General features: G+C 38.0%; 1 protein-coding gene across 1 annotated transcript in view; it reads right to left on the bottom strand.

Annotated features, from left to right (window-relative positions):
- Window positions 1–17760, bottom strand: part of PRR16 (proline rich 16) — a 144818-nt gene extending 127058 nt beyond the window's left edge. Inside the window, exon 1 of the mRNA XM_071730734.1 lies at window positions 17263–17760. Within this exon, the coding sequence (XP_071586835.1) occupies window positions 17263–17424 (162 nt within the window). The 5' untranslated portion in view covers window positions 17425–17760. The remainder of the gene's footprint in view (window positions 1–17262) is intronic.
- Window positions 17761–22274: the final 4514 nt, after the last annotated feature.

Below are 22274 nucleotides of genomic sequence, written 5' to 3' on the forward strand. Positions count from 1 at the left end.
CTACCCCTGCCTCTGCCATACAGCTTGGCAATACCTTAGGAAATCACTGCCAGAAGTTACCTACTCTGCAAATGCGCATTCCTTATTTTCTGACCTGAAAGACTAATAACTGATTTGCAAAAGGTAAACCTACTAAAGCTGGAGTCAGTGCAGCTACAAAGTGCTTAATATACCAAAAAATTAGGTTTCTACTCTTTAACATTTGGAAACCTCTAGTCTTCTATCTGCGAACTGGAGGACCTCACCTCAAAAATGTATTAGAAAAAATAAATTCATTAAACATTTATGAATTTTTACAGGACCATAGTGGCATTCATCATGGCCAAGCCTAATAGGAAATCAACTATTCATTCAGAAAACCTCTGTACATGATATATGTGAGGCATGGGCTACCCCACTGAAGAGGACAACGCAGTACCACGGAGCTAATTACATAGCAAGTATGAACCATCATAAAATACTCCAGATTATGGCAGAGTCTTGCATAAGTAATGCAGAGTCTCATGTGAAACAGCTATGAGAATATAACTGAAAACTGCATCAAAACCAATAAAGAAACCATTTTAAGAACACCCCAGGTTTATTTCGCATCTCCTGGTTTAAAAGAAAACCAAAACAGGGAAACAATCAGCTCCATCATTTGGCACCGTACTGATATGCAGACTGAGACACCCAGATCATTACAAGGCCCCTTGTATACAAAGAAACATGATGAAGGATGGCAGAGAGTCCAAAATCCTGGAAGCCTTTTCACTCAGTACAATGAAGAATGGGGGCCTAAGTACACAGCTTGAAAGGGGTCTGAGTACACAGATCCTGCTCAAAACTCTCAAACTTGACATCTTCTCATTGCCCTTTAACATGCACATATCTGGTCACAGACTTATTAGCATATTAATTTTTAATTTATGGTCATTTTCCTATCCCCCTCTGCAAACCCTGCCTTGTACAAATCAAATTGATTATGTACACTGCAGCATCCTCATTCCGGTTTACCCTGAATCTGCTGTTCAGCTTTCTACTTTCATTACAGGTATGCATCGCACTGTACCAAAAATCTCCTTGTCATTTACAAGCTGCAGCCCTGGACTCAGGCTTGTTACAGCAGCTCAGAGGAGGCATTTAAAATCACCTAGTTATGCCATACATGCTTCCATGATTAAAAAAAAAACAAACAAAAATGCATTCTAGTAAAGGCTAGAAAGGATGGGAGAAAACATCCTTCAAGCATAAAGATGGCAAATATGATTATGCCATACATGCTTCCATGATTAAAAAAAAAACAAACAAAAATGCATTCTAGTAAAGGCTAGAAAGGATGGGAGAAAACATCCTTCAAGCATAAAGATGGCAAATATGATCAAAACAATGACATTCTCAAGTAAAATCAACCCCATGGTTTTGAAGTAAAATTAACCACTTAGTCTAAAGTGAAGCTTTTTTTAAAAGTAATACCAGCATGATGGAGCACTGAAAATTTTTGTCTGAATTATTTGGCCTTAACAGAAAAACTGTAAGCAACTGAAGATAGTATTCTATAAAGGGAAGCACCTGGCAGTCCAGGGACACCCTAAACTATCTGTAATACTGTCTGCAAAGCAAAATTAAGTGAACATAAGTGAACTCTTCAGAATGGCATTTTAAGCCCCTGAAATGTACCCAGCCATTTTAGACAGTGCTCCTTGGACACTGACATGCAAGATGATCCAGTAAATTAGTCTTTAGACTTTACTTAACTTCACTGATAGAGCAGGTCTGTAGCAACATGCAAAGACAAATGTTTAATGTCGCTTCCTCAAACAGAAACACCACTTAAATTGCTTCAGTACTTTTAATCTTGCTTTTGATTGGGTATTTGATATAACATTTTCCAGAGCTAAAAATAACCTTACCAGAAATCTACCAACTGAAGAAAGAGGAGGAGAAAAAAATCTGTTAGAGTAGACACTCCAGTTCCAAGAGGGTGTTAGTCTTTGGCCATGTTTCACAACAGACGAAATCTAGCCTTCAAAGAAGGCAGGAAGAATTGAGAAAGTTCGTTCCCATGCTGAGAGAATTAAGGGTTTGCCACAACAGAAACCAGGCCAGGACACTTGGTGGCAGTTAATTAGAAGCATCACTTTGTTTTAGAACAAGAACAGAACTGAAGTGATGTAAACCACCTTTGTTTCCTGTAAGATGTAGTAACAGAGGAGAAAGGGAAAAGGTATTTTGAAATATGCTTTTGGAAAAAAATCACAGACTGAGAAAACAGACAAAGGAGCACCACAACATATGCTTTTTTGATCAAAAATGCTATGATCTTTTAATAATGAATAAACAAGATATTTACAAAAATCCCAATAGAAATAGAAATGTGATAGTCTATAAACTACAATATGAAACTAACACTGTGGAAAAGTCATGATGAACATACTCCTTCATGAAAGTTAAAGCTAGATTTTAAGGGAGAGCTAAGAAGAAGATTTCAAAGGAGGTGGGGAAAAAATAAGAATAATAAAGATAAAGAATAGCAAGAATAAATTTCAGTGAAAAGCCCTGGTGGAGTTGTATTTCTGGTATTTCAGATCTTCTTGCCAGACCGTACAGATATTAATCAGACTCTTAAGACCAACATGAGTTTCCTTCATTTTGTGTCCTGCTTTTTTCAGCTTTTCTCTTTGAAGTCTCAATTGCTGTGATTTAGATTATTTAAACAATACTTTAGCAACACTACAGTTGTGTAACCATTGTTTCATAAAATTTCCTAGTAAATGTTAGGTCTTTGAGCCTATTGGAACAACTAAACCCACAGAATCCCCTTCACTGTAGTACACTACTTATTAGCTGGCATTTGCACTTCCCATCTCCTATTTCAAACATGTCCAGTGACACATGGAACATTATTGTTAGTGGTAATACACAAGTACTCCTGAGATTAAAACCAGACACATAGTTCTCAACTAGTCATTGCTTCATTAAGAAATTATACCATTTCAGATCTTTCAGGCCCTGTAGAAAAAGCGATCATAGAAATAATCTGGCACATAAACCATGGCACACTTAGTTTAATATAAATAGAAAAAAACCCAAAAGGAAAATTTAAAAAATTCAATTTAAAAAAAAAAATTTAAATTCAATTTTTTAAAATTGAATTTTTAAAAAATAAATTAAAGAAATAAATTGACTGATTAAGGGAACTGGTTAAATTAACTAATTAAGGGATTGGTTGAACTACTTGGCTTTTATTCTTACACTGAGTATCAGTTATGCCTATAAAGCCACACAACAGACAACGGAAATTTAACTCCAAGCATCAGAGACAGAAATGAAAGCTGAGAAATTTTATGTACTGGGTTGAGAGCACAGGATGAGCTCAGATGTGCAGCTCTAGAACTGCTGGCATACACTTGCCTCCAGGGCCAACAGCAAGACTTTGAAGACTTTCTAATTTTGACAGTCAAATGTGACAACAGGTGATGGAGAAAAAGCCTTATATAGCATTTATATTTAAATAAAAAGATGGCAGCTACAGGCTTATACACTAAATGAAACCCCTTCACTTTAGATATGCCTGTGAAAAATAAATGAAGACTGTAAATAAAAGTGGTTTAACTAGGATAATTAAATTACATATAAAACGTCCACACTGGATGAGCTAAAATCTACCTCTTGCTTGTGGTTAGACCTCACCTACAATATTGTACACATTCCTATGAATAATAAATCAATCAAAATAGAGATTAAAAAGCTCTGTTTTACCAAATAGTAAATCAAATTAATAAAAGGAGTAAATATTTCTTTACTAGTGTGCCAACATACAAGTACAGGTAAAGAAAGGAATATTCACAAGCTACCTGAGCTCAGTAGCAATGCTAACAAAAATATCCTGGGTGTTTAAAAAAATAAATAAATAAATTTAAAGATCATAGGCAGAATTTATGGCTGAAATGTCTTCTATTCAAATTTTATTTCTTTTTCTAGCTGGAAAAAATGTCACACAAAGCTTTTTTTTTCCATCCCTCCTTTTTCTTCCTTCTTTTCTTCATGCGTTTTCTATAAATTCTTCATTCCGTTTCAACAGTTCCAGCATCTGTGACACTCTGCGGCTTTACCAAGAATTTACAAATTTATCAACATTTACTATTCCTATTTTTTAAAGTTATGATTTTCTTCACATCTGTAGTGAAAAAAACAATCTTGTTAGACAAGTCAGGGATGAGCCCAAAAGCAGCAAAGACTCAAGAGCAGTCTGCAAATCCAGATCATACCACTGTGTCAACATTTATCCAGAATGTATTTTCTAGGAGAATAAGAACACAGAAACTTTCTGAACAGGAAACCATTAAATTCTTGCCAAATTTAATACAACATGTTTGCCTCATCATCTGGGAAAGCACATTATTTGCTCTCAAGATTTCTTTCTTAATGCACACACTGCAATAATATAGAGAAACACAGTATCTCACGCAGCAAATACCTCTACTTAGCCTGCAAGTCTCTTCAGACTTTTTACAGTTTGTTCCTTAGATGTGGTTCAGAAAACACAAAGGTAATTTGCTCCCCTTTGATGCCCTTAAAGAAAATAATTCCTTTGGAGAAATCTTTCTACAAAGCTAGAAACAGGGTGTGTTTCCTTAAAAAAAAAGTAAGATGATGCCTTGTGTATTTTCTGCAACCACTTTTACTAGAGGACATATATGCATGAACAAAGTAAATTATGTAAAGTACATGTCTATATCACAGGAGACAAGTTTTGCAAGTAGTCTAGCCACAACACAGTTCTGTCTGTATGTTAATTTGAGATGCATATAGTTTGCATCACAAGCGCCATACAAAACAAGCAAACGAACAAACAAACAAACAAAAAACCAGAAGTAAATTAAAGATACAGGTAGTGCCAAGGGGAAAAGATTTTGTAAAAAACTTAATCTATCCTACTGCTAAAATTTTAACAAAACTTCACTGATTACTTGTTTCCCTAATGGGGTTCTTGCCTAGATCAATTTACATTCACAAAGACAATGTATTATGCTCCCTATGTCTGTATTACATGGTAGTTTGCATTAGGAAGCACATCAGAACTACAACAGTAGCTCCTCCTTAGTAAGAAACCTTAAAACCACATATACTTGCTACTTTACACTAGAAGAAAGCAAGATGCTGACATCTTGTTCTCCAGCCAGAGGCTCCAAAGTCTAACCCAAAGTTCTTCAATGAAGTTACTGTACAAAGAGCAAGGAAACAATTTTATCTGTTCAAAACAGACATTTAATTATCATTAAATCTACTTATCAAGATTTAATTGCAGTATATTACTATCTTTGTAGCACACAACTTTGTTTCATTATGTACAAGAAAACCATGTGTGGAAGATGTATCTTATCTGTAATTCACAGTGATGCCAATGATGCCTCGTTCTTGGTTACCAAATTAAGCTGAGAAGCAAGAGATGTACATGGGAGACGTACTCTGCCTGTACAAAATAAGCAGTTATTAAAACAAGAAATTAATTTTTAGAAAACTAGAGCTCACTATGTTCCAAATTCCCTCTGAGCCTTGCCGCTCTCTCAAAACATAAAATGTTTTTAAATATAAATATAACTGTAATTATTAATAAATAGCAATAGCAATATAAAATAAAGAAACAAAAATAATTCAAAAAGCTGTCGCATAGTACCAGGACATTAATGCTGTATCATGAAATAGCACTGTCAGAAGTGGTAAAATAGAAGCTTCACATTTAGCAAATGATCCACAACATCTACAGAAATACAGATCATTCCTTGTTTTTTATTGTAGATTAACTACATCTGACTTCATAATACAAAGTGTCAAGACAAGGTTGTTTACATCTTGCCCAAAGAAATAATTTATTCAGAAGATTATTTACTAATTTTTTCTTTCAGTATTTTACTATTATGCCCTTGGATGAGTAGTATCTGTTAAAGTCAGATGTAAATTTGCAGGAGACTACCAGATTAGTGAGAAAATAACTGACCAGATAGATTCACTATTCTGTTGAAAATACTGTAAAAGTGGCCCATATTTCTAATGTGGTTCAAACTGAAAAAACTTTAATAGCATTGATTTATTTTTTAAAAAAATTTTAAGAAACTTGCAATAGAGATTCATGATGATAGCTAAATATTCATCTCCTAGAAATAGTATACAGTAGGCATGCATGAAGATGAAGCTAGGTTTTCTACTAGGATGCTACCTGTTACAGTCCTGCAACCTTCCAAAAAGATTCACTAGTGAAAAGAAGGCATTAAAAGTCCTGTTAAAGGCTTTTAACATTTTAGAAGATATTTTAAGGCATTTTTAAAATGCATTTCTATCAGTTACCTAATATTAAGTGTAAAATTCCTACATACTTCCTTAATCAATTTTAAACTATAGTTATCTGGTATGCAAATAACTTAAGCTTTAAATTAAAAGCACTGGAACCTCAACACATGCCTTCTATACCAGTAATTTCTACCAAAATGAAGAACATTAATTATGTTATTATTATTATGTTTTTATTATTTACCACATGAATCAGACACCATATTCACACACATAGGTATAAGTATCTAATATACAGAATGACTGGCACCACTTAAGGACAACAGGCCAGTTAATACAAGATGGCAGGCAAAGTTTATTCAGCTTACCCCACCTTAGAAATAAGGGGAAAAAAAACTAATTCAAGCCACTGTTATAACTTCATTATAGTGGCCTCAGTTTTACACTATCCTTCAAAACTTCTTCAAAGACAATGTACATATTTTAAAAGTATCATGGTTCTGACTTCTGTGCCAAAGATACTTTTTCTAGTTCAGCCTCCTTAGCACCTGACACCATATTAAGATTTTGTTCATGCAACTAATCCATCCATCCCTACTTTATGGATTACAATGTGTAGCAAAATACTGGCTTGGGAACTGGACTTTCTGGTGCAGCTATGTTCCCTCATGTATCTCTGCAGTACATTATATTTTCCATGATAGTCATCAAGCTCATTTAAAGTCTCCACTTACCTTCATGGTTACACAACATCACGTCAGCAAAGACTCTGCTTGCTAAAATGTTAAGAGAGCTAATTAAATAATTAACCAAAGTATTTGCACATGATTTAAAGTGCTTACAATCCAAACATTCAAATTCTATGATTTTTTTTTTTTTTTTTTAATAAGGTAACCACCACCTGAAAAACAAGCAAATGCAAATGAATTGTCAACAGACAACAACAAAAACTAACAATTGCTACAATCTCACTGTCTTGTCTCAACATAAACCAGTTTGGTCAATCAGTAGTTTTCTAGAAGCCTTACAGGGTCACTGTACCATCTGTACCCTCTATACTTTCATTTCAATAAATGAAAATCAGTACTTCAGCAAAGATGTGTATGGTTGTATAGTGTCCTGATCTTAACAAATCACACAAACCGCAGTACTGGGATTACACAGAGGACATTTCTTTATCCAAATGACAAAGTTTTATTGAACCTTAAAACTGTCCATTGCTATTACCTATAAGCAATGAAAGTCAAATAAGCCTAGAATGTACCACTCAGTTTTCACAGATAAAACTCAGTAGTGCTGGAAAAGACCACCTGCTGCCATAAATTTATCCCATCCAAATGGCCTCTCCAGTCATCAGTAAAACCACCTAAAGAATAAAGTACACTCTAGTACGTAACAGAAAATCAATCACTTAAGAAAGAAGCACTGTAGAAATTTGAGAAAAAAATGGAGTGAATTTCAAATATTCTGATTGCTGAACTGGAAAGCTGGGAAACAATGTGAATTTAACTTACCATGGACCTTGAACAAAATCTTTGTTTGTAATACAGCCCAGATAACATTGGAAATCAAATAAGACAACTCTCATTTGTACAGCACATTAGGAACATAGAGAGAAAAGAATATACTAACTGCTTCCAGGTCCTATACCAGTGAATTTTCTTTAGCATGCAAAAGATGCAATAAAACAATTGAGTTATTAAGATGAATTCCAGAGTCACCTGAAATTCGTTAAGACAGATCTTTAAACTTTGATCTTGACCTTCCTGAGAGAAACTAAAGAATGGAAAGACAAAGGCTCTCATGCTTAACAAACCAGCTGTCATCCTGATAGCCACTAACAGTGAGGCAAATCGATGCCTCATAGAAAAGGAGGGATTAGTATAACACAACAGAAGATGAGAAACCAAAGTGAAATCTGACAACTGCAGGGGCTGGAGTGGTAAATTTAATCTCAGCGGTTTAAAAAGTGGTTAGTCTAAGTAATTACATTGAATTTGCCCAGACAATTTTATTTGGAGTTGGGGACAATCATAGTTTCATAAGAGATCATACTGAGGAGTGGAATTCCTGTAAAATCAACAGGAGCTGCAGCCCGCCCTTCCCATCATCACAGCCTAGTGTCACACATATGCCCTCATATATATGGATACCAGCTCCAAACCCCTGGCATATGCATCCATTATATTCATAAAGTGATTTATATTGCAAATCTGCAATTTATTTATCCATCTGAAAGTAAGTAAAATCCAGCCTGAGATCACAAGCAGTAAGAAGTCCATAACCATTTACTACTGCAGCTTTAATGCAAAGGAGTATGTTTTTCTAATATGCTTTTCAGCTAATTTAAAATCTTCATATAAAGAAATACTTATTCAGAAATATTAGTAACCTAGCATTTTACTGAATATACCTGATTAGTTGATGCAACATCTGAAGTATTGTGCACAGTTCTGGGCTCCCCAGTAAAAGACAAACAGGAACATACTGGAGCTAGTTCAGCAAAAGGCTGGGAAGATGACTAGGGGGTTAAGGGATCCGTTATGTGAAGAGTAGCTGAGAGAACTGGGATTGTTTAGCCTAGAGAAAGAAGGCTCAGGAGAAACTTATCCTCAAGTGTACAAATACTTGATTGAAAGAAGACAAAGTTAGACTCTTTTCAGTAGGGTTAAATGAGAGGAAAACTGGCAACAGGCATACAAGACAAAACAATTTTACTCCAAGGGAGATTCAATACTGGAAAAGGTAGTCCAAACAGTTTGTGGGGTCACCATCCCTAAAGTATTAATGAACAAGACTCTTTGCTAAATGCTCTAGTTGACTGCTGAATTGGCTAGACAATTTCCCTTTCAACTTCAGCCAGCCTCTGATTCTGTATTTTAAAATAAATATATTTGTTCTAATTATTTTTCCAATAACTACTGAACTGGACAATTATTCTAATTATTCTCTCATTAGCATGCACTATTAAAACAATTCAGAGAACGAAATAGTAGGGTTTGCCTGTTTTTTAACAAAAGGGCAAATAAAAGCAGAAGACATATCACACCACAAAAAAAAGGATCTCAGTGACAAAGCATTCAAAGAAAGAATTATACTTGGGTTTTGGTATGCCACAGTAAATAAAAAAGCATACTGACTTTGATTTTTCACATTTTCACACTAATTTTATATAAGAAATGGTAGAGATATGTGGGTATAAACCAATAAACTATAATGGAGAAGAAAGTCCAAACTGTTCATATGTTGATATTTTTTTTGTTGATTTATTTGGGGTTTTTTTACAACCTGAATCTTCCAGGCCACTTAAATGCCTGTTTTAACGCTGTGTCATTTCCAGTAAAATATAAAAATTATTAGATAAAAAATTTTGAATAGCTTAAGCACTTATCTCACTTTCTGCAGTTGAATGGAAAGCCCAAATGTAGTTTTAGTTCCCCATCAAAGTTTTGGAGCCCCATGCAGATGGTCTTACTTTAAACAAATAATAAGATTCTCAGACTATTTTCAGAACTATTAAATTATCTCCCTCTCTTACTAAACAAATTATTACAGTGCAAATAAGGATGTCTTACCCTGCCTTTATGTTGAAACTGTTCACTGAAAGAACTGTAAACACAAAAAGAATATATTACCATCATGGATGAAAGACTAAAATAAGTGCTGCAGATCTATCAAAAAAAAAAAAAATTAAGAATAAAAATTGAAAGGTCATTAAAAATTGCAGGATTTTTCAAATTACTTAAAAATTGTCTGTGATGAAATCTGTAAACGATTAAACATTAGTGCCCTCCGTCTTCCTAATGCAACGTGGCACATGCTGTATGAAACAATGGATGAGTGTGTTAACCTTTAAAGACATATGAACATACTACATTTTTTGCAAAATCAAAAACTGGCAGCACTACTCCTCTTTGGAGGCAATAGCTTCTCACTACTCCCATCAGCTGTAGCACACACCAGAAAGCCAGTGGCTCATCCACCAAGCCTTCCACCCCACACACCCAGGCGCACACACACACACACACACACACAAGACCTGACATAGAGAAGCTGTGGAGAAATCTGCTAGAGGATTTTCTCAGCCCTTCCACAGTGAAAGCAGACTCTGCTTTTTTTCTTCCCCAAGAACATTTTGAAGTGTTGCAGGCATACGCAGCACAAATGACCAGCACAAGAGTCAGTTATGTATTGAGCTGGACAAAGGCTGAGAGAGAAGGAGGTATGTGTAGGCTGCAGCCCTTACCATACATTCACAGCTGACATATCAAAGATCCAGTAAAAGAGGTAATAGGCACCCTGCATTGAAATTTGGGTGAAATGCTACCTCAAGACCCTTATCCTAAGAAAATTATGTATGTTAGCTATTTATAGCATTAAAAAAAAAACCAAAACAAAAAACACAAAAACCCACAAACAAAAAACCCACAAACAAAAAAAATCATCAAAATATCAAAACAGAAAGTCCAACCACTATAAGAATAAAACAAAGTCCTAGCAATGTGCAAGTAGCCAAGGTAAGGTTAACCAACATGGCTGAGTGTCAGCCACCAGTTAAGTGGCAAAGGCAGCAGTCCATATGCAAAACAAACCCCTTCACCATGACTGCCTCACAGCAGTAACCTCTACAGAAGATAAAAAATGTGGACAGCGGAGCTGTATTGTATACATGAGCTACCTGTGAGGTGACTGGCCATTCAGTTCATCTGTCTTTCAAAGAACAGACATAATACAAAATAAAAACAACCAATAACTTGCAGCTCTAAAAGAAATTAAGTCCAGAAGAGGACAGTGATGCTAATCATAAAGGTGTTGTGAAATAGACACAATGGGAAAGCACTGCTTAAACTCTGGGATGACATTTCCATCTGTCCCGAACCTCCCACAATAGGAGTGTTAATTAGCTGGGGGCAAATCTAGGGAGTAGTAATCTTCAAAGATGGTACTCAAGCAAGTCATTGTTTTTCAGATGACACATTCATCCACACACATGGCAGCAGCTGGATTGCTCTGGTTTTAGTAAAAATGAAGTAGCCCAAAACTAACTTCCATCATCTTTAAACTTACTTTCATTCCTACTGAAGTTGATGGCAAAATCTGACTAAAACAGACTGAAGTTCATGCCTCACCACGCTTGTTTCCTCCATCATGGTCAGTAGTGCACAGACTGAAGTTCAAACATTAGCACAAAGATACGTATTTTCACTGTGGTCCTGTTTTTATTTGAAAACTGAATTTATATATGCTCTACTTAGCTCACAGTTGCACAATACAGATTATGATCAGGAGCTTAGTATTGCATAAAAAGAATGAAGTAGCTAACATGTTTGGAAAAACAAAATAGCTAGCACAGATTGACAGCATGTTTCCCTCTGTTAAGCCCCTTGATATTAACAAGCAATACTCTATATACACTCGTTACTTTTGTCATGGTGTTATTCAATACAATTACTAATTCTTGGTAGCTTTGGTTTCAAATCAGATGTGGAGAAACCTTACCTTGTCATTTAATAGCATTTAAAATGTTCATGATAACCTTAAAGTGTGGCATTTTTTTGAGGTTCACAGTTACATTTTAGGTCTATCAGCTTTATTGACACTGCCAGTGTAAGAATTGTTTCTAATACATTTGCACATTTTTGTTGTGTATAACTGTATAAATGCTTCATTGACTACAAGAAATAAAAGGAAAATTACGATTTAGTTACCTGCAATAACTATTTACAGCCCTGTATGGGCCACTGGGCAGATCACAATAAAGTTGCTATGTAGAGCTTCTCTTGCATAAGGAATCATACTCTGAACTTACAATAAACATCCATGCACAATTCTTGATTGCATTTGTCACTAAGGACTACAATAAGAAATCAGAAAAAAAGTCTGCTGCTGGAGAGATCAGCAAGTTTTGGAATGGGCAATGTCAATAGTCACAAAGCACCTTGGTTCTCGTTCCTGAACTGGACCACAACCTTAGCTAAAACAATACAAAGCACAAGTTTTAGTTCCTCTCACATCTCACTGACCAGATCTGCATATACAAAGAGTATATGCAATGAAGTACAACTCTGAGAGGAACACTGTTAGGAGGGCCAGCAACCAGAATCTATACACAAGAAGGGCATCAGCATTTACTGAATTTCTAATGGTAGGAACAAGTATGCTGAAAAACCTCTTCCTTCAGCTGCCACTACCTAGCAAAAGGAGGGTCAGGTCCCTGACATCTGGAGACAGTCCAAAAAGGAAAAAAGCCACAGATCAGTAGAAGAAAAAGGAAGACACTGAAAATATTTTGCTGTTGGTTTCCATGTAGTATACTCTGTATCTATGCTGTAATACCTCCCTTGCATGCAGCAGTATGAGCCCAAAACACTTTTTAAAACAGTTTTTATTACTGCATGCACAACAGGGATATTCATACATGATTGGCTGTTGCTGCTTTAATCCTCTTGGTGGATGCAAACTGCATTTTCCTAGTTTCTGGATTAACAGGCAAGAAGCAGAGTTGTCTTCCAGCCATCTGGATCATTAGCTGAACACAAAACCAAAAAAAGAATGGAAAATATTGCTGAAATTGTGCTGAAATTGTAATATGCTCCTACAGGCCTAATCCAGAAATGAAGACCATGGAATACATGAACACATTCCCCTTAAAAGAATGATGACTTGGCTGGCTATAGAATCCGATGGAATTGTCTACCCCATAACAAACTTTGTCATGGGCTTTGAGAAGAGCAGGCATTGGCATCTGCAAGTTCCATCATCACTTAGAAAACATGTTTTTGTTAAATCATGCCCAAATTTTATGGATCACATCTCTATGGAAAATAAATGCAGTTAGATGAGGAAGGATTATTCACTTGTTCTGTCAGCAAGACATTTTTAGAAGATTTAAAGCAGAGAAGGTATATTTGGAAAAACTGGAAATGTACTGATGCATGTACAATGCCTATGAAGGCTTCTGTTTCTCCTGCATCTACATTTTTGGTTTTTCTAAACACTGGCAATAGCTACCCAGCTGCTTCCTTTCGATAAAAGGTTGAAGTGTATTTAGCCAATTAAAAGCTATGTAGATGTTTCACACATAACTTCCAGGCATTTGTTCTGCATGATGAATTTTTTATTACTACAAAAGGTATTTATCAAAAGATGTATTTACTTAATGTAAACAAGTTAAAGACTAGAGAAATGCACAACATTATCATAAAATGTGAAAGCAGACAAGTCTTAAAAATTATATACTATCATTAAGGTGATACAAATACCTCTTGCTGTCCACACACACATCCCCTACAATCCCTACATGCATTTTACATTCAAAATAGTTTAGTCGGTACATTTCTGCTTTCCAGTAGCACTCACGACCTCATTATTAAGGTACCAGATGGATAAATATTATCTGCAAAGCAAGACTTAGTAATAACCATTTTTCTAGACGGAGTCTAGAGAAAAAGGTCTTTTATCCCATCCTCTGGAGGAAAATCAAAGCTTAAGAGTTCACCAACTTAATTTTGAAATAGCTTGGACTAAATGAATAGTCAGTGCCACTCAATCCTCTGGCACTCCTTTGAATTTCCTTTGGAATATTCATCAAATAACAGCCTCACAACCAATTTCTTCCAGCACAAAAACACATCCCACTGTTGGTACACTCCCACTCTGTTTCCTTTTAGCAAGGAGACAGAAGGGGCCAAGTCTCTCCACTCTTCACTGCACTCTAGAGAGGACTAGCTCAGACTCTGAACTTAAACCCACTCCATGTCATTGTCATTGTCCCTTTCCATTCTTAGTCTTTTGTGTTAACCTAAGCAAACCAGACCAATTAATAAGGGAAAGGAGGGAGTGTGGGGGAGGGGTGGGGAGAAGGTGGAAAGGTGGGGGCATGGGAAGAGGGGAAAGAGACAGATGTTCACTTCTGAGACACATTAACTCCTAACATGTATTACGTTTAATCTACATGATTTAGCCATGTACATGTTTTAATCCACATGATTTAGTAATTCTTTTATAGAAAATCTGTAAGCTTCATGGTTTATGCATCTGGATTTAACACCACATCCTCTCCCCATTTCTCCTTTTCCTCCTTTTAAATACAAAAATTGTTAACGTGTCAAGCAGAAAAAGCTTCAGAACAAAGAGCAGACATAAATACATTAGTGTAACTAAACAATAACAATCTAAATACAACAAGGCATACGAATCTTGTACAGCCATATTACACACTGTTACAGAACAGTTCACTCTGAAGCCATTTGACAGTAGCTTGTCTACAAAAACTCAAAAAAGACTGAAAGATGCTAGATGACATCCAGAGTACCCCAATACCTACATTAAGTTTAATCTAATAAATAATTAAATATTTTATAATTAGGGTACAAATAGGTAGACATAATAGGAAAAGTGTTCTACAAATGCCATACTATCAATATTACAATTAAGTATTACCTTAACTGCACAAAAAAAAGCAACCCCATGACATACCATTGTATCAGAACAGAAGCCTTTTTCAACACAGCGGTAATAAAAAGAATGAAAGGCTATTTTCAGAATAGTTTATTCCTAATTACAAAAAAAAAAAAAAAAAAAAAAAAAAAAAAAGAAAAAGGAGTAAGCAACAGTCAGACTGCAGCAACTACAAACGAAAATAAAAATGTAGCCAGAACATTTCCAGAAGAACACAATTTGTAGTGGAAATTAAAGTGCAAACTTACATCCTCTAGTTTATCACTTTGCCTAGTGCCTCAGTAAGGAAGCACAAATGAAGCACAGGTGTAATACACCAAAACTGACTACAGACTCATCTTCCAGTATGCTTTAAAAGAACGATCTGCCAATTCTTTAATCCTACAGCCTATGAAGGAGACTGATTATTAGCTTATAATATCATGAATTAACTTTCACATACACAGTTACACATTGCAGATACATCAAAATATCTTGTACAGATTTAGTCCAGGGTACAAAAGGCAGACAACTGAAGGTGCTCAAATGGCAAACTTCTGAAGACTTCTCAAAATAAATGCCATACAAAGTGTATTTAACAGAAAATGGTAACATTGCAAGCAAGCAGACAAGTGCATATGCAACCCCTATCCTTAAGAGTATTAGCTATCACCTTTGTAAGACATCTTTAGAGAAAAGCATGACTCAGAAACCTAGTGTGATTACAAACAAGATTTGACTATACTTTTTATAAAAATTCTTTTCTCAAAAGAGATGCCTGTGGCAATCTTTCCATCCTTCATCAGGTACATAGCACCCAGTAACATTACAGCAGCATTCCTCTACAACTTCCCTTTTAAATTTCACCCTGCTTCGGAGAAGGAGCTCCACACAAGCTATTTCCCCATCAAGCAGAGTTAAATCCCATTCTCTTTCACAGGTGCAGTCAACCAGAACAGACAAGTTTGCTCAGATAAAATAAGACATAGTACATTATGCCATGAGACCTCCACCTACAGTGATCTTGTTTGATTACTAGAGGAAACCTAGGACTGATTATGTGCATACAATGATTTACATTCATGGGATAGATAACAGTAAATCCTCTCTAGGTCCCAAAAACGTACTTCTGCAGCAAGAGAAGCCAGCTGGCTCTATCAGTGTTTAAAACATTGAAAGAACTACCCCCACAAAATGTTTATTTTCACTTAAAAAAACCTCAAATAGAAAACTGCAAAGCACAGACAGCAACAGATTAAGGAAAATATAAAGTATTGATATAATTAAAAAAAAAAAAAAACAAACAAAAAAAAAGAAATCTGGAATTGGGGGTGACAAGTCCAACAGCTGTGATTAGTGAGCTGTGTGTTTATATATCTTTTAACATTATAGGAAACACTGGGTGAATCTCAGACTGCCTCAGATGGCAAGTCTGTTGCATGAAACTTGTTGACAATGTTGTTAAAATAGAAAACTAACATTTGACAGAAAAAACCCACCGCCTGTTTTAGATGTCAAATACAGGATTACAAGGCAATGCACAGAAATTCCAGACATGAATTTCGATGCATAATCCAGCCATCTGTCCACCAGTTGTGCAGCAAAATCAAGATAACGCAGAAATCTCCAAAAGGACAGCCAAATCGTCCTCCTTCAGCTATAGCATTTCTCTGTTCATGAACATGCCCGCGGTAATCGTACTCCGCCTGCAGATTAACCTGGGGGAAATGACACTCGCCACCGGCAAAGCGAAGATTACAAAGGCAATCTTGCTATACCGGCAAGAGAAACAGGGCGCTCAGCTCTGGGTGAAGCAGCCTGCAGAGGCAGACTTCGCCGCGCCGGTACCGCCGAGCCTGGCAGGGACTCTTCGCCCAAGGGGCTGGGGGGGGGCCAGGACCTCCCCAGCCCTCACCGGTCGTGAGATGCGAGACGGCTGCTGCCTGAGGGTGAACATGGAGCTGCACTGTGCAGCCGTAAAGTCAAATGCGGTGGAGCGGGACTGGTGCCGCTCCTGACGTCTCTCATCCTCGGAATGCTGGCCCCGCGCAGCCCGGGATCGGTCCGGGCTGCGGGTCCCCAGATACTCTCCTCGTCCAGCGGAGACCCCGCGGAGGAGGCACCCTCGCCCTCTCGGGAAAACAGAACAAAAACTAACAAACAAAATTAAATAAATAAAACCTCCAAGAGCTAAGCCGAGGTGAGAGGACCGCGGAAGGAGCCGCTCCGAAGACAAGGTGAGTACGACCGGCGCCGGGGGACGCACGGCACCCGGGACACGGGGCCTTAATCCGCTCCTCCCCGTCCCATTCCGGATAGCGGGCGCCGCAGCGAAGCAGCGCTGCCCGCCCCGAACCATGGCCGGGAGCCCACCCCGTGCCCAGCCCGGCCACCAGTTGCTCGACCTGAGATGAAAAAGTGGTGAAAGGAGCCTGGGGGCAGTAGTGGAGCCCCGGGAGTGAAGGGTCCCCAGGACCACGGGCGAAGGGTGCTTCCCCCTTCTTCTCCCCAGAGCAGACCGGGGTTGCGCCCGCGCAGCCCTCCCCTTCTCACCTCCTTAAGTTCCTTGGCCACGTCTTTCAGATCCCCCAGGACTAATTCCAAATCGTCCACGATGATCTTGATCTGCTCCTTCACCTTAGCTTTGGAGGCAGCCGGCGGCCCCTCGGACGGCGACGAGGAGGAGGATGCGGTCCCCTTGGACTGGGCGGACATCCTTCGGGGCAGCCCGGCGCGGCAAGGGAGTAACGCAGGTCAGGCGAGCGCGGCGGCTGCCGGCCGCCCAGCCCCGTCCCTCCGGCTCCCGGAGCTACCGCAGCCGCTGCCGCCTGCCCGCCCGCGCATCCCGCGCCGGGGGCGCCGAGCCGCGCCGCGCTCCGCCGGGCGGCCGCGCTGTGCAGCTGCCATCGGCTCCCGGGAGCGGCGAGGGGGCCCGGCTGCAGCCCGCCGTGCGCCGCGCCTGCGCCTCGCCCCGCCCGCGCCGCCGCCCGCTCCGGCTCCGGCTCCCGGCTCCGGCTCTGGCTCCGGCGCCGGATTCGGCCGGGGAAAAGGGACGGGGGAGGAGAGCCCGCAGCCCGCGGCATCGCCCCCGCCCGCTCTCCCCGGGGGCGGGAGGCAGGGCGGCTCCTCCGGAAGAGGAGCCCCCGCTCGCAACCCCCCCCCCCCCCCCCCCTCACTGCCAAAGAGCCCGTGGGGGCTAAGGCACGGTGCTCCATCACCCCGGAGCACTCCCCTTCCCCGGTGGTCCCCGGGCGCGGGAGGTGGCTGAACGGAGGAAAATATTTACCCGCCAAAACAGCCCTCAAAAAAATTTTTTTTTTAATAATTAAAAAATTCCGTTAGTGGCAGGCTCATTGCAAAATCCCTGTCGAGGGAGACAACGACAGCTCCTGATTCTGGAGAAAAAAGTCGTAATTGGGAGGTGACACTCGCACACTTCTTCACTGTAAAATAACTGCTCTGGCTCCCCTGGGATGATGGATGATCGTTTTGGACTTTGCTGCTTCAAGGATGCTATAGGAAGAACGGTGTTTTTAAAATGCCACCGAACTGGTAAAAGGTGCTTGCATTTCTCTGCCTGCCCCTGTATACTGCTCTGCACACACACTGATCAGTACACCCTGTTCTGGTCAGGAAGTAAAAGTGAATCGCATCGGACAGAAATGAAAACACACATGAGCCAGAAGGGCTTTTATGAATATGCTGCCTGGCTCTTTCTCTGAAGTAGGGGCCAGTGCTGGCTTTGAACACACACTTTGCCTAGAGTTACTCAGAGACCAGTCTGTGGAGAAAAGGGAAGAGATTGCAAGGTCTCACTCATCTCTGGCGTTTTTTCATCTAACTGCAAAAAGGTGGCACATTCAGGCGAAATGAATTGTTTTAGCCATTTCTACCTCCTACCATCTATGAACAGCAAGGAGAGGGCATGCATCCAAGTCCAGCTTCAAGGATTGCTGTGCATGGTTGCAGCTGACTTTGATGCAGTAAATGCTTCTGAGAATTTTGGCAGCCTGAGATGTTTCATCCTAGCTAAAACAGGAGGGAAAATGTAGAAACCTTGCCCAGAGCAATGTGTCTGCACATGGTAAAAATCTCACTTGGTAATAAACAGTTTGTTTCTGGGAAGAGAGTGGGACTGCAAAATAAATAGACAGGGTCTGACAGCAACTCTTACTGTCTTGGGTTAGTTATAATTATCTTTCCACTTTTTTCTACTGTAAAGTCTGTGATATTTGGTTGAAATGTTTTTTTAGTGGGCATAAACTGCAATTTCTGTTCCCCCAGGTGTCTCACAGACCTTTTAAATAATTTCAAAAAGACCATGTTCAAGAAGAGTCCATGTCTTTCCTCTTGACTTTCCATGAAGTCTCATGGTAATTTTTTTACATCTCACCAAACGAAAAGCTCTTCCAACACTGACTTTTAAAAGCACTCCTGCTGTTTATTTTTTGCTTAACTGTTTCTCTATGAGCAATAACATCATGTGATTTTTGAAGCTAGCAAAGTCATAGTCTGAATTTCCCAGCTGCAGTCAGCACTAAATGAGAAAGCAGCCCACAGATTGTTGAGTTTTAATTAGTATGTTTGAATACTATTCCTCAAAGTCACTGAAGAAAAAAAATATTTATGAAAAGCTATGTATTATATTATCCTTACAGAAATCAGTACATATCCGGTTTATAGAAAAGAGTAGAGAAAGAGTATATAGAGTATAAAAGTATATAGAGAAAAGTATAGAGAAAAGACTATATTTTCTTAGAGAAATTAAGGATATCTTATTACAATATACTGTATATACCTAAGAAAGCATGGCTTACAGAGGTAAGGAATGGTTTCTGCTTCATTTCTTCATGAATCATCAGTATTTTCATAAAATTATTACCAGATTTGCTCTAGAACCTCTAAATTCTATCTAGCCTAACTGGGCATTATGAGTTAGACATATTTTTTCCTACACCAAAGGCTTACTCTTTTGTTGTATCAGTATACAGCCTCTAGACCTCTCTCTGCTAAATATTTTTACTTGAAGGAGGGAAAATTAATTCCTGTTCTATCTCATCAGTTAGTTTTAAGACATGACAAGACTACCCATAATCCTGTGGTTATCCAGTTTCCTTAATCCTGTAATCCTCTTTGGAGAATTCCCAGACTTTTGAAGATATAAATCATGTTCACTTCACGAATCCCTTCACTTCTATAGTGACATTCTTTTAAGAGCTGTGCAGGATTATATAGTGGCTGATATTTTATATTCATCCAAGTATCTACTGCTTATCCCTTAAAAAAACCTGACAGCTCTTCTAAATCCTGAGTAAAGTTCGTTGTCCTATTGGTCTTGAAAGCAATTTTATGCCTTTAAAAAATTTGCTATACCTTGGTAAACCATGTCTCAGTTACCTAATATGCAGTGTTCAATAGCAAGGTTATCTACCAGCTGTTTTAGTTCTTGCCCTTCTGTCTCTGCAAATAAGCATTATTTAGCAGTGTGTTACCAGTTTATTCTTTCTGAAGTCTTTCTGGTGTACCTTCACCAAACCTGAAGTGACTCATCAGGGAAAAGAGAAGCAACTCCTCACTGGAAGCCTGGTCTCTCTAGGCCATGGAGAAGACAGAACAGATGCACAAGACATCTCCACAGAAATCTTGGGGGAGAAAGGTATTTTAGAAGTAAAAGCTTAAGACTTTCAAAATGCTGTTCACTGATCTTCCACTAAGGCTTTTTAATCCAGAGAAAAAGCACCCAAACTACAGCAAAGAACAGATCAAGTGAATACGTAGTGAAGCAATGTGGCACCCAACCATACTGTTGCCAGCTGTGATCTAATTAAAGCTCACAGGTTGAGTAAGTCTTGGCCTGATCAGTAATTGGAAAAGGCATCTCTCAGGAAAATCTCTCAAGATGCTGCAAAATTTTGTTTTGATAATTCAGTAGATGGCACTTTTTTCTTTTGGAAAAAAATATCCTAAACTTCAGCTCAGTGTTACAAATAGAATGAACTGAACACACATAAAGCAGTGACTTTATTGTGCTGTTTGATTTTTTGCTATTTATTTTAAGTGCAGAGTCACAAAGACAGTTGGAAACTATGCAAGAAATCATGACTAATCATGAAGTGTACATGAATCACAGGAATATTTTTCATGAGAACCAGCCAGACCAGCTGTATCAGAGATAGAGTAATATAATTAATTTAAATTTAATAATTTCTCTCTTACTAAAAAAGTTTATCTGCTTGTTAGAGGACAATACATACCATAAAATGTTCACACTTATTGTTGTATTACAGCAGAAACCAAATAATCACTTTACAAACTATGCAAGTAGGACTGCATCTGACTTTCCCTAAGTCAGCAGTGTTAAAGACACAGTAATTAAAAATTAATTTGCTGTTGCCCATTGAAGGTATTTTGTTTGGGATTTGAGATATTTATCAAAAGTAACAATTGAACGAAGTCTCCTTGTTCAAACAAAATATTTTTTAATTTGGATGTTCTGATATATTTGCATAGTTTTCAAAATATTATAAATAGTTTTTTATTAAAATTAAAAAATGTGAAGCAAAAACATACTTAGCTATACTACCTAATATTGGGAAAGATAAATAAAAATTTATTTTCTATCTTTTAATTTTTTCCCAAAAGGAAATATTCTACAAACAAGACAGGGAAGCGCTGTAACAGTAAATCTGTCTTTTTCATCCCAAGTGAAATTGTGGAAGAAAGCTTAATTCAATTGCTGCAGGCTTGTGTAGTGGACACATGCTAATTAAAATTGAATTCATTGAATTTTTCAGAATTAATCACAAGTTAAATTAAAGCAACAGGTAAAGATACCACTAACTTGCAGTCTAGGTATTTGTTAAGCACAAGGTTTCATCTTTTATCTTCTATTCTGAATATTCTGAAGATATCTCTCCCCAGAATGCTCTCATATTTAACTAAAAATTACATTCTTTTCCTAATTCTTAATCAGTTCTTTAGGTGATGTTGAGCAAATCATGGTGAGTGCTTACACTCCTAACTATGGAGTTGTGGTTCAATTGTATAGAGAGTGAAAAACTCTTCAGTTAAAGAAAAAAAACAATAGCACATTCTAAAGTGTGATATAATTAAATGTCATTGTTTTATTTCACTTCACACATTATTCCCTGAAAAAGAAGCTCAGAATCTCACAAAATAGATAACATCTGAATAAATCTGTCTTGTTTCCAAACAGCAACTAGCAAAAACGGGAAGTCAAGATTAAAGGAAAATCATGCATTGCACCAAGTTCTTGTCTTACTTCTCCAACCTTCTTCTTCTCAATATCCACTTAAAATAAGGCATACCATATGCATATTATGAAACTAATCATATCATACTTTTCAGACAAAAGCTCAATCCACATGTTTCTTGTAAAGGTTTGTATATACTGGTAAAGATTGTACAGGGCTGTTTATTTGTAGACCAGAACTCTGATCATGGAGCTAACCTTTTAAGAAACTGGACAGTTTAGAGCATGTTATTTTGCTTTAGAAGTAAAAGTAGAACAGAGTTTCAGGGAATCCAAATCTTATTTTTGTAGC

This window comes from Heliangelus exortis, chromosome Z (genome assembly GCF_036169615.1).
Source record: "Heliangelus exortis chromosome Z, bHelExo1.hap1, whole genome shotgun sequence".
Taxonomy (NCBI): Eukaryota; Metazoa; Chordata; class Aves; order Apodiformes; family Trochilidae; genus Heliangelus; species Heliangelus exortis.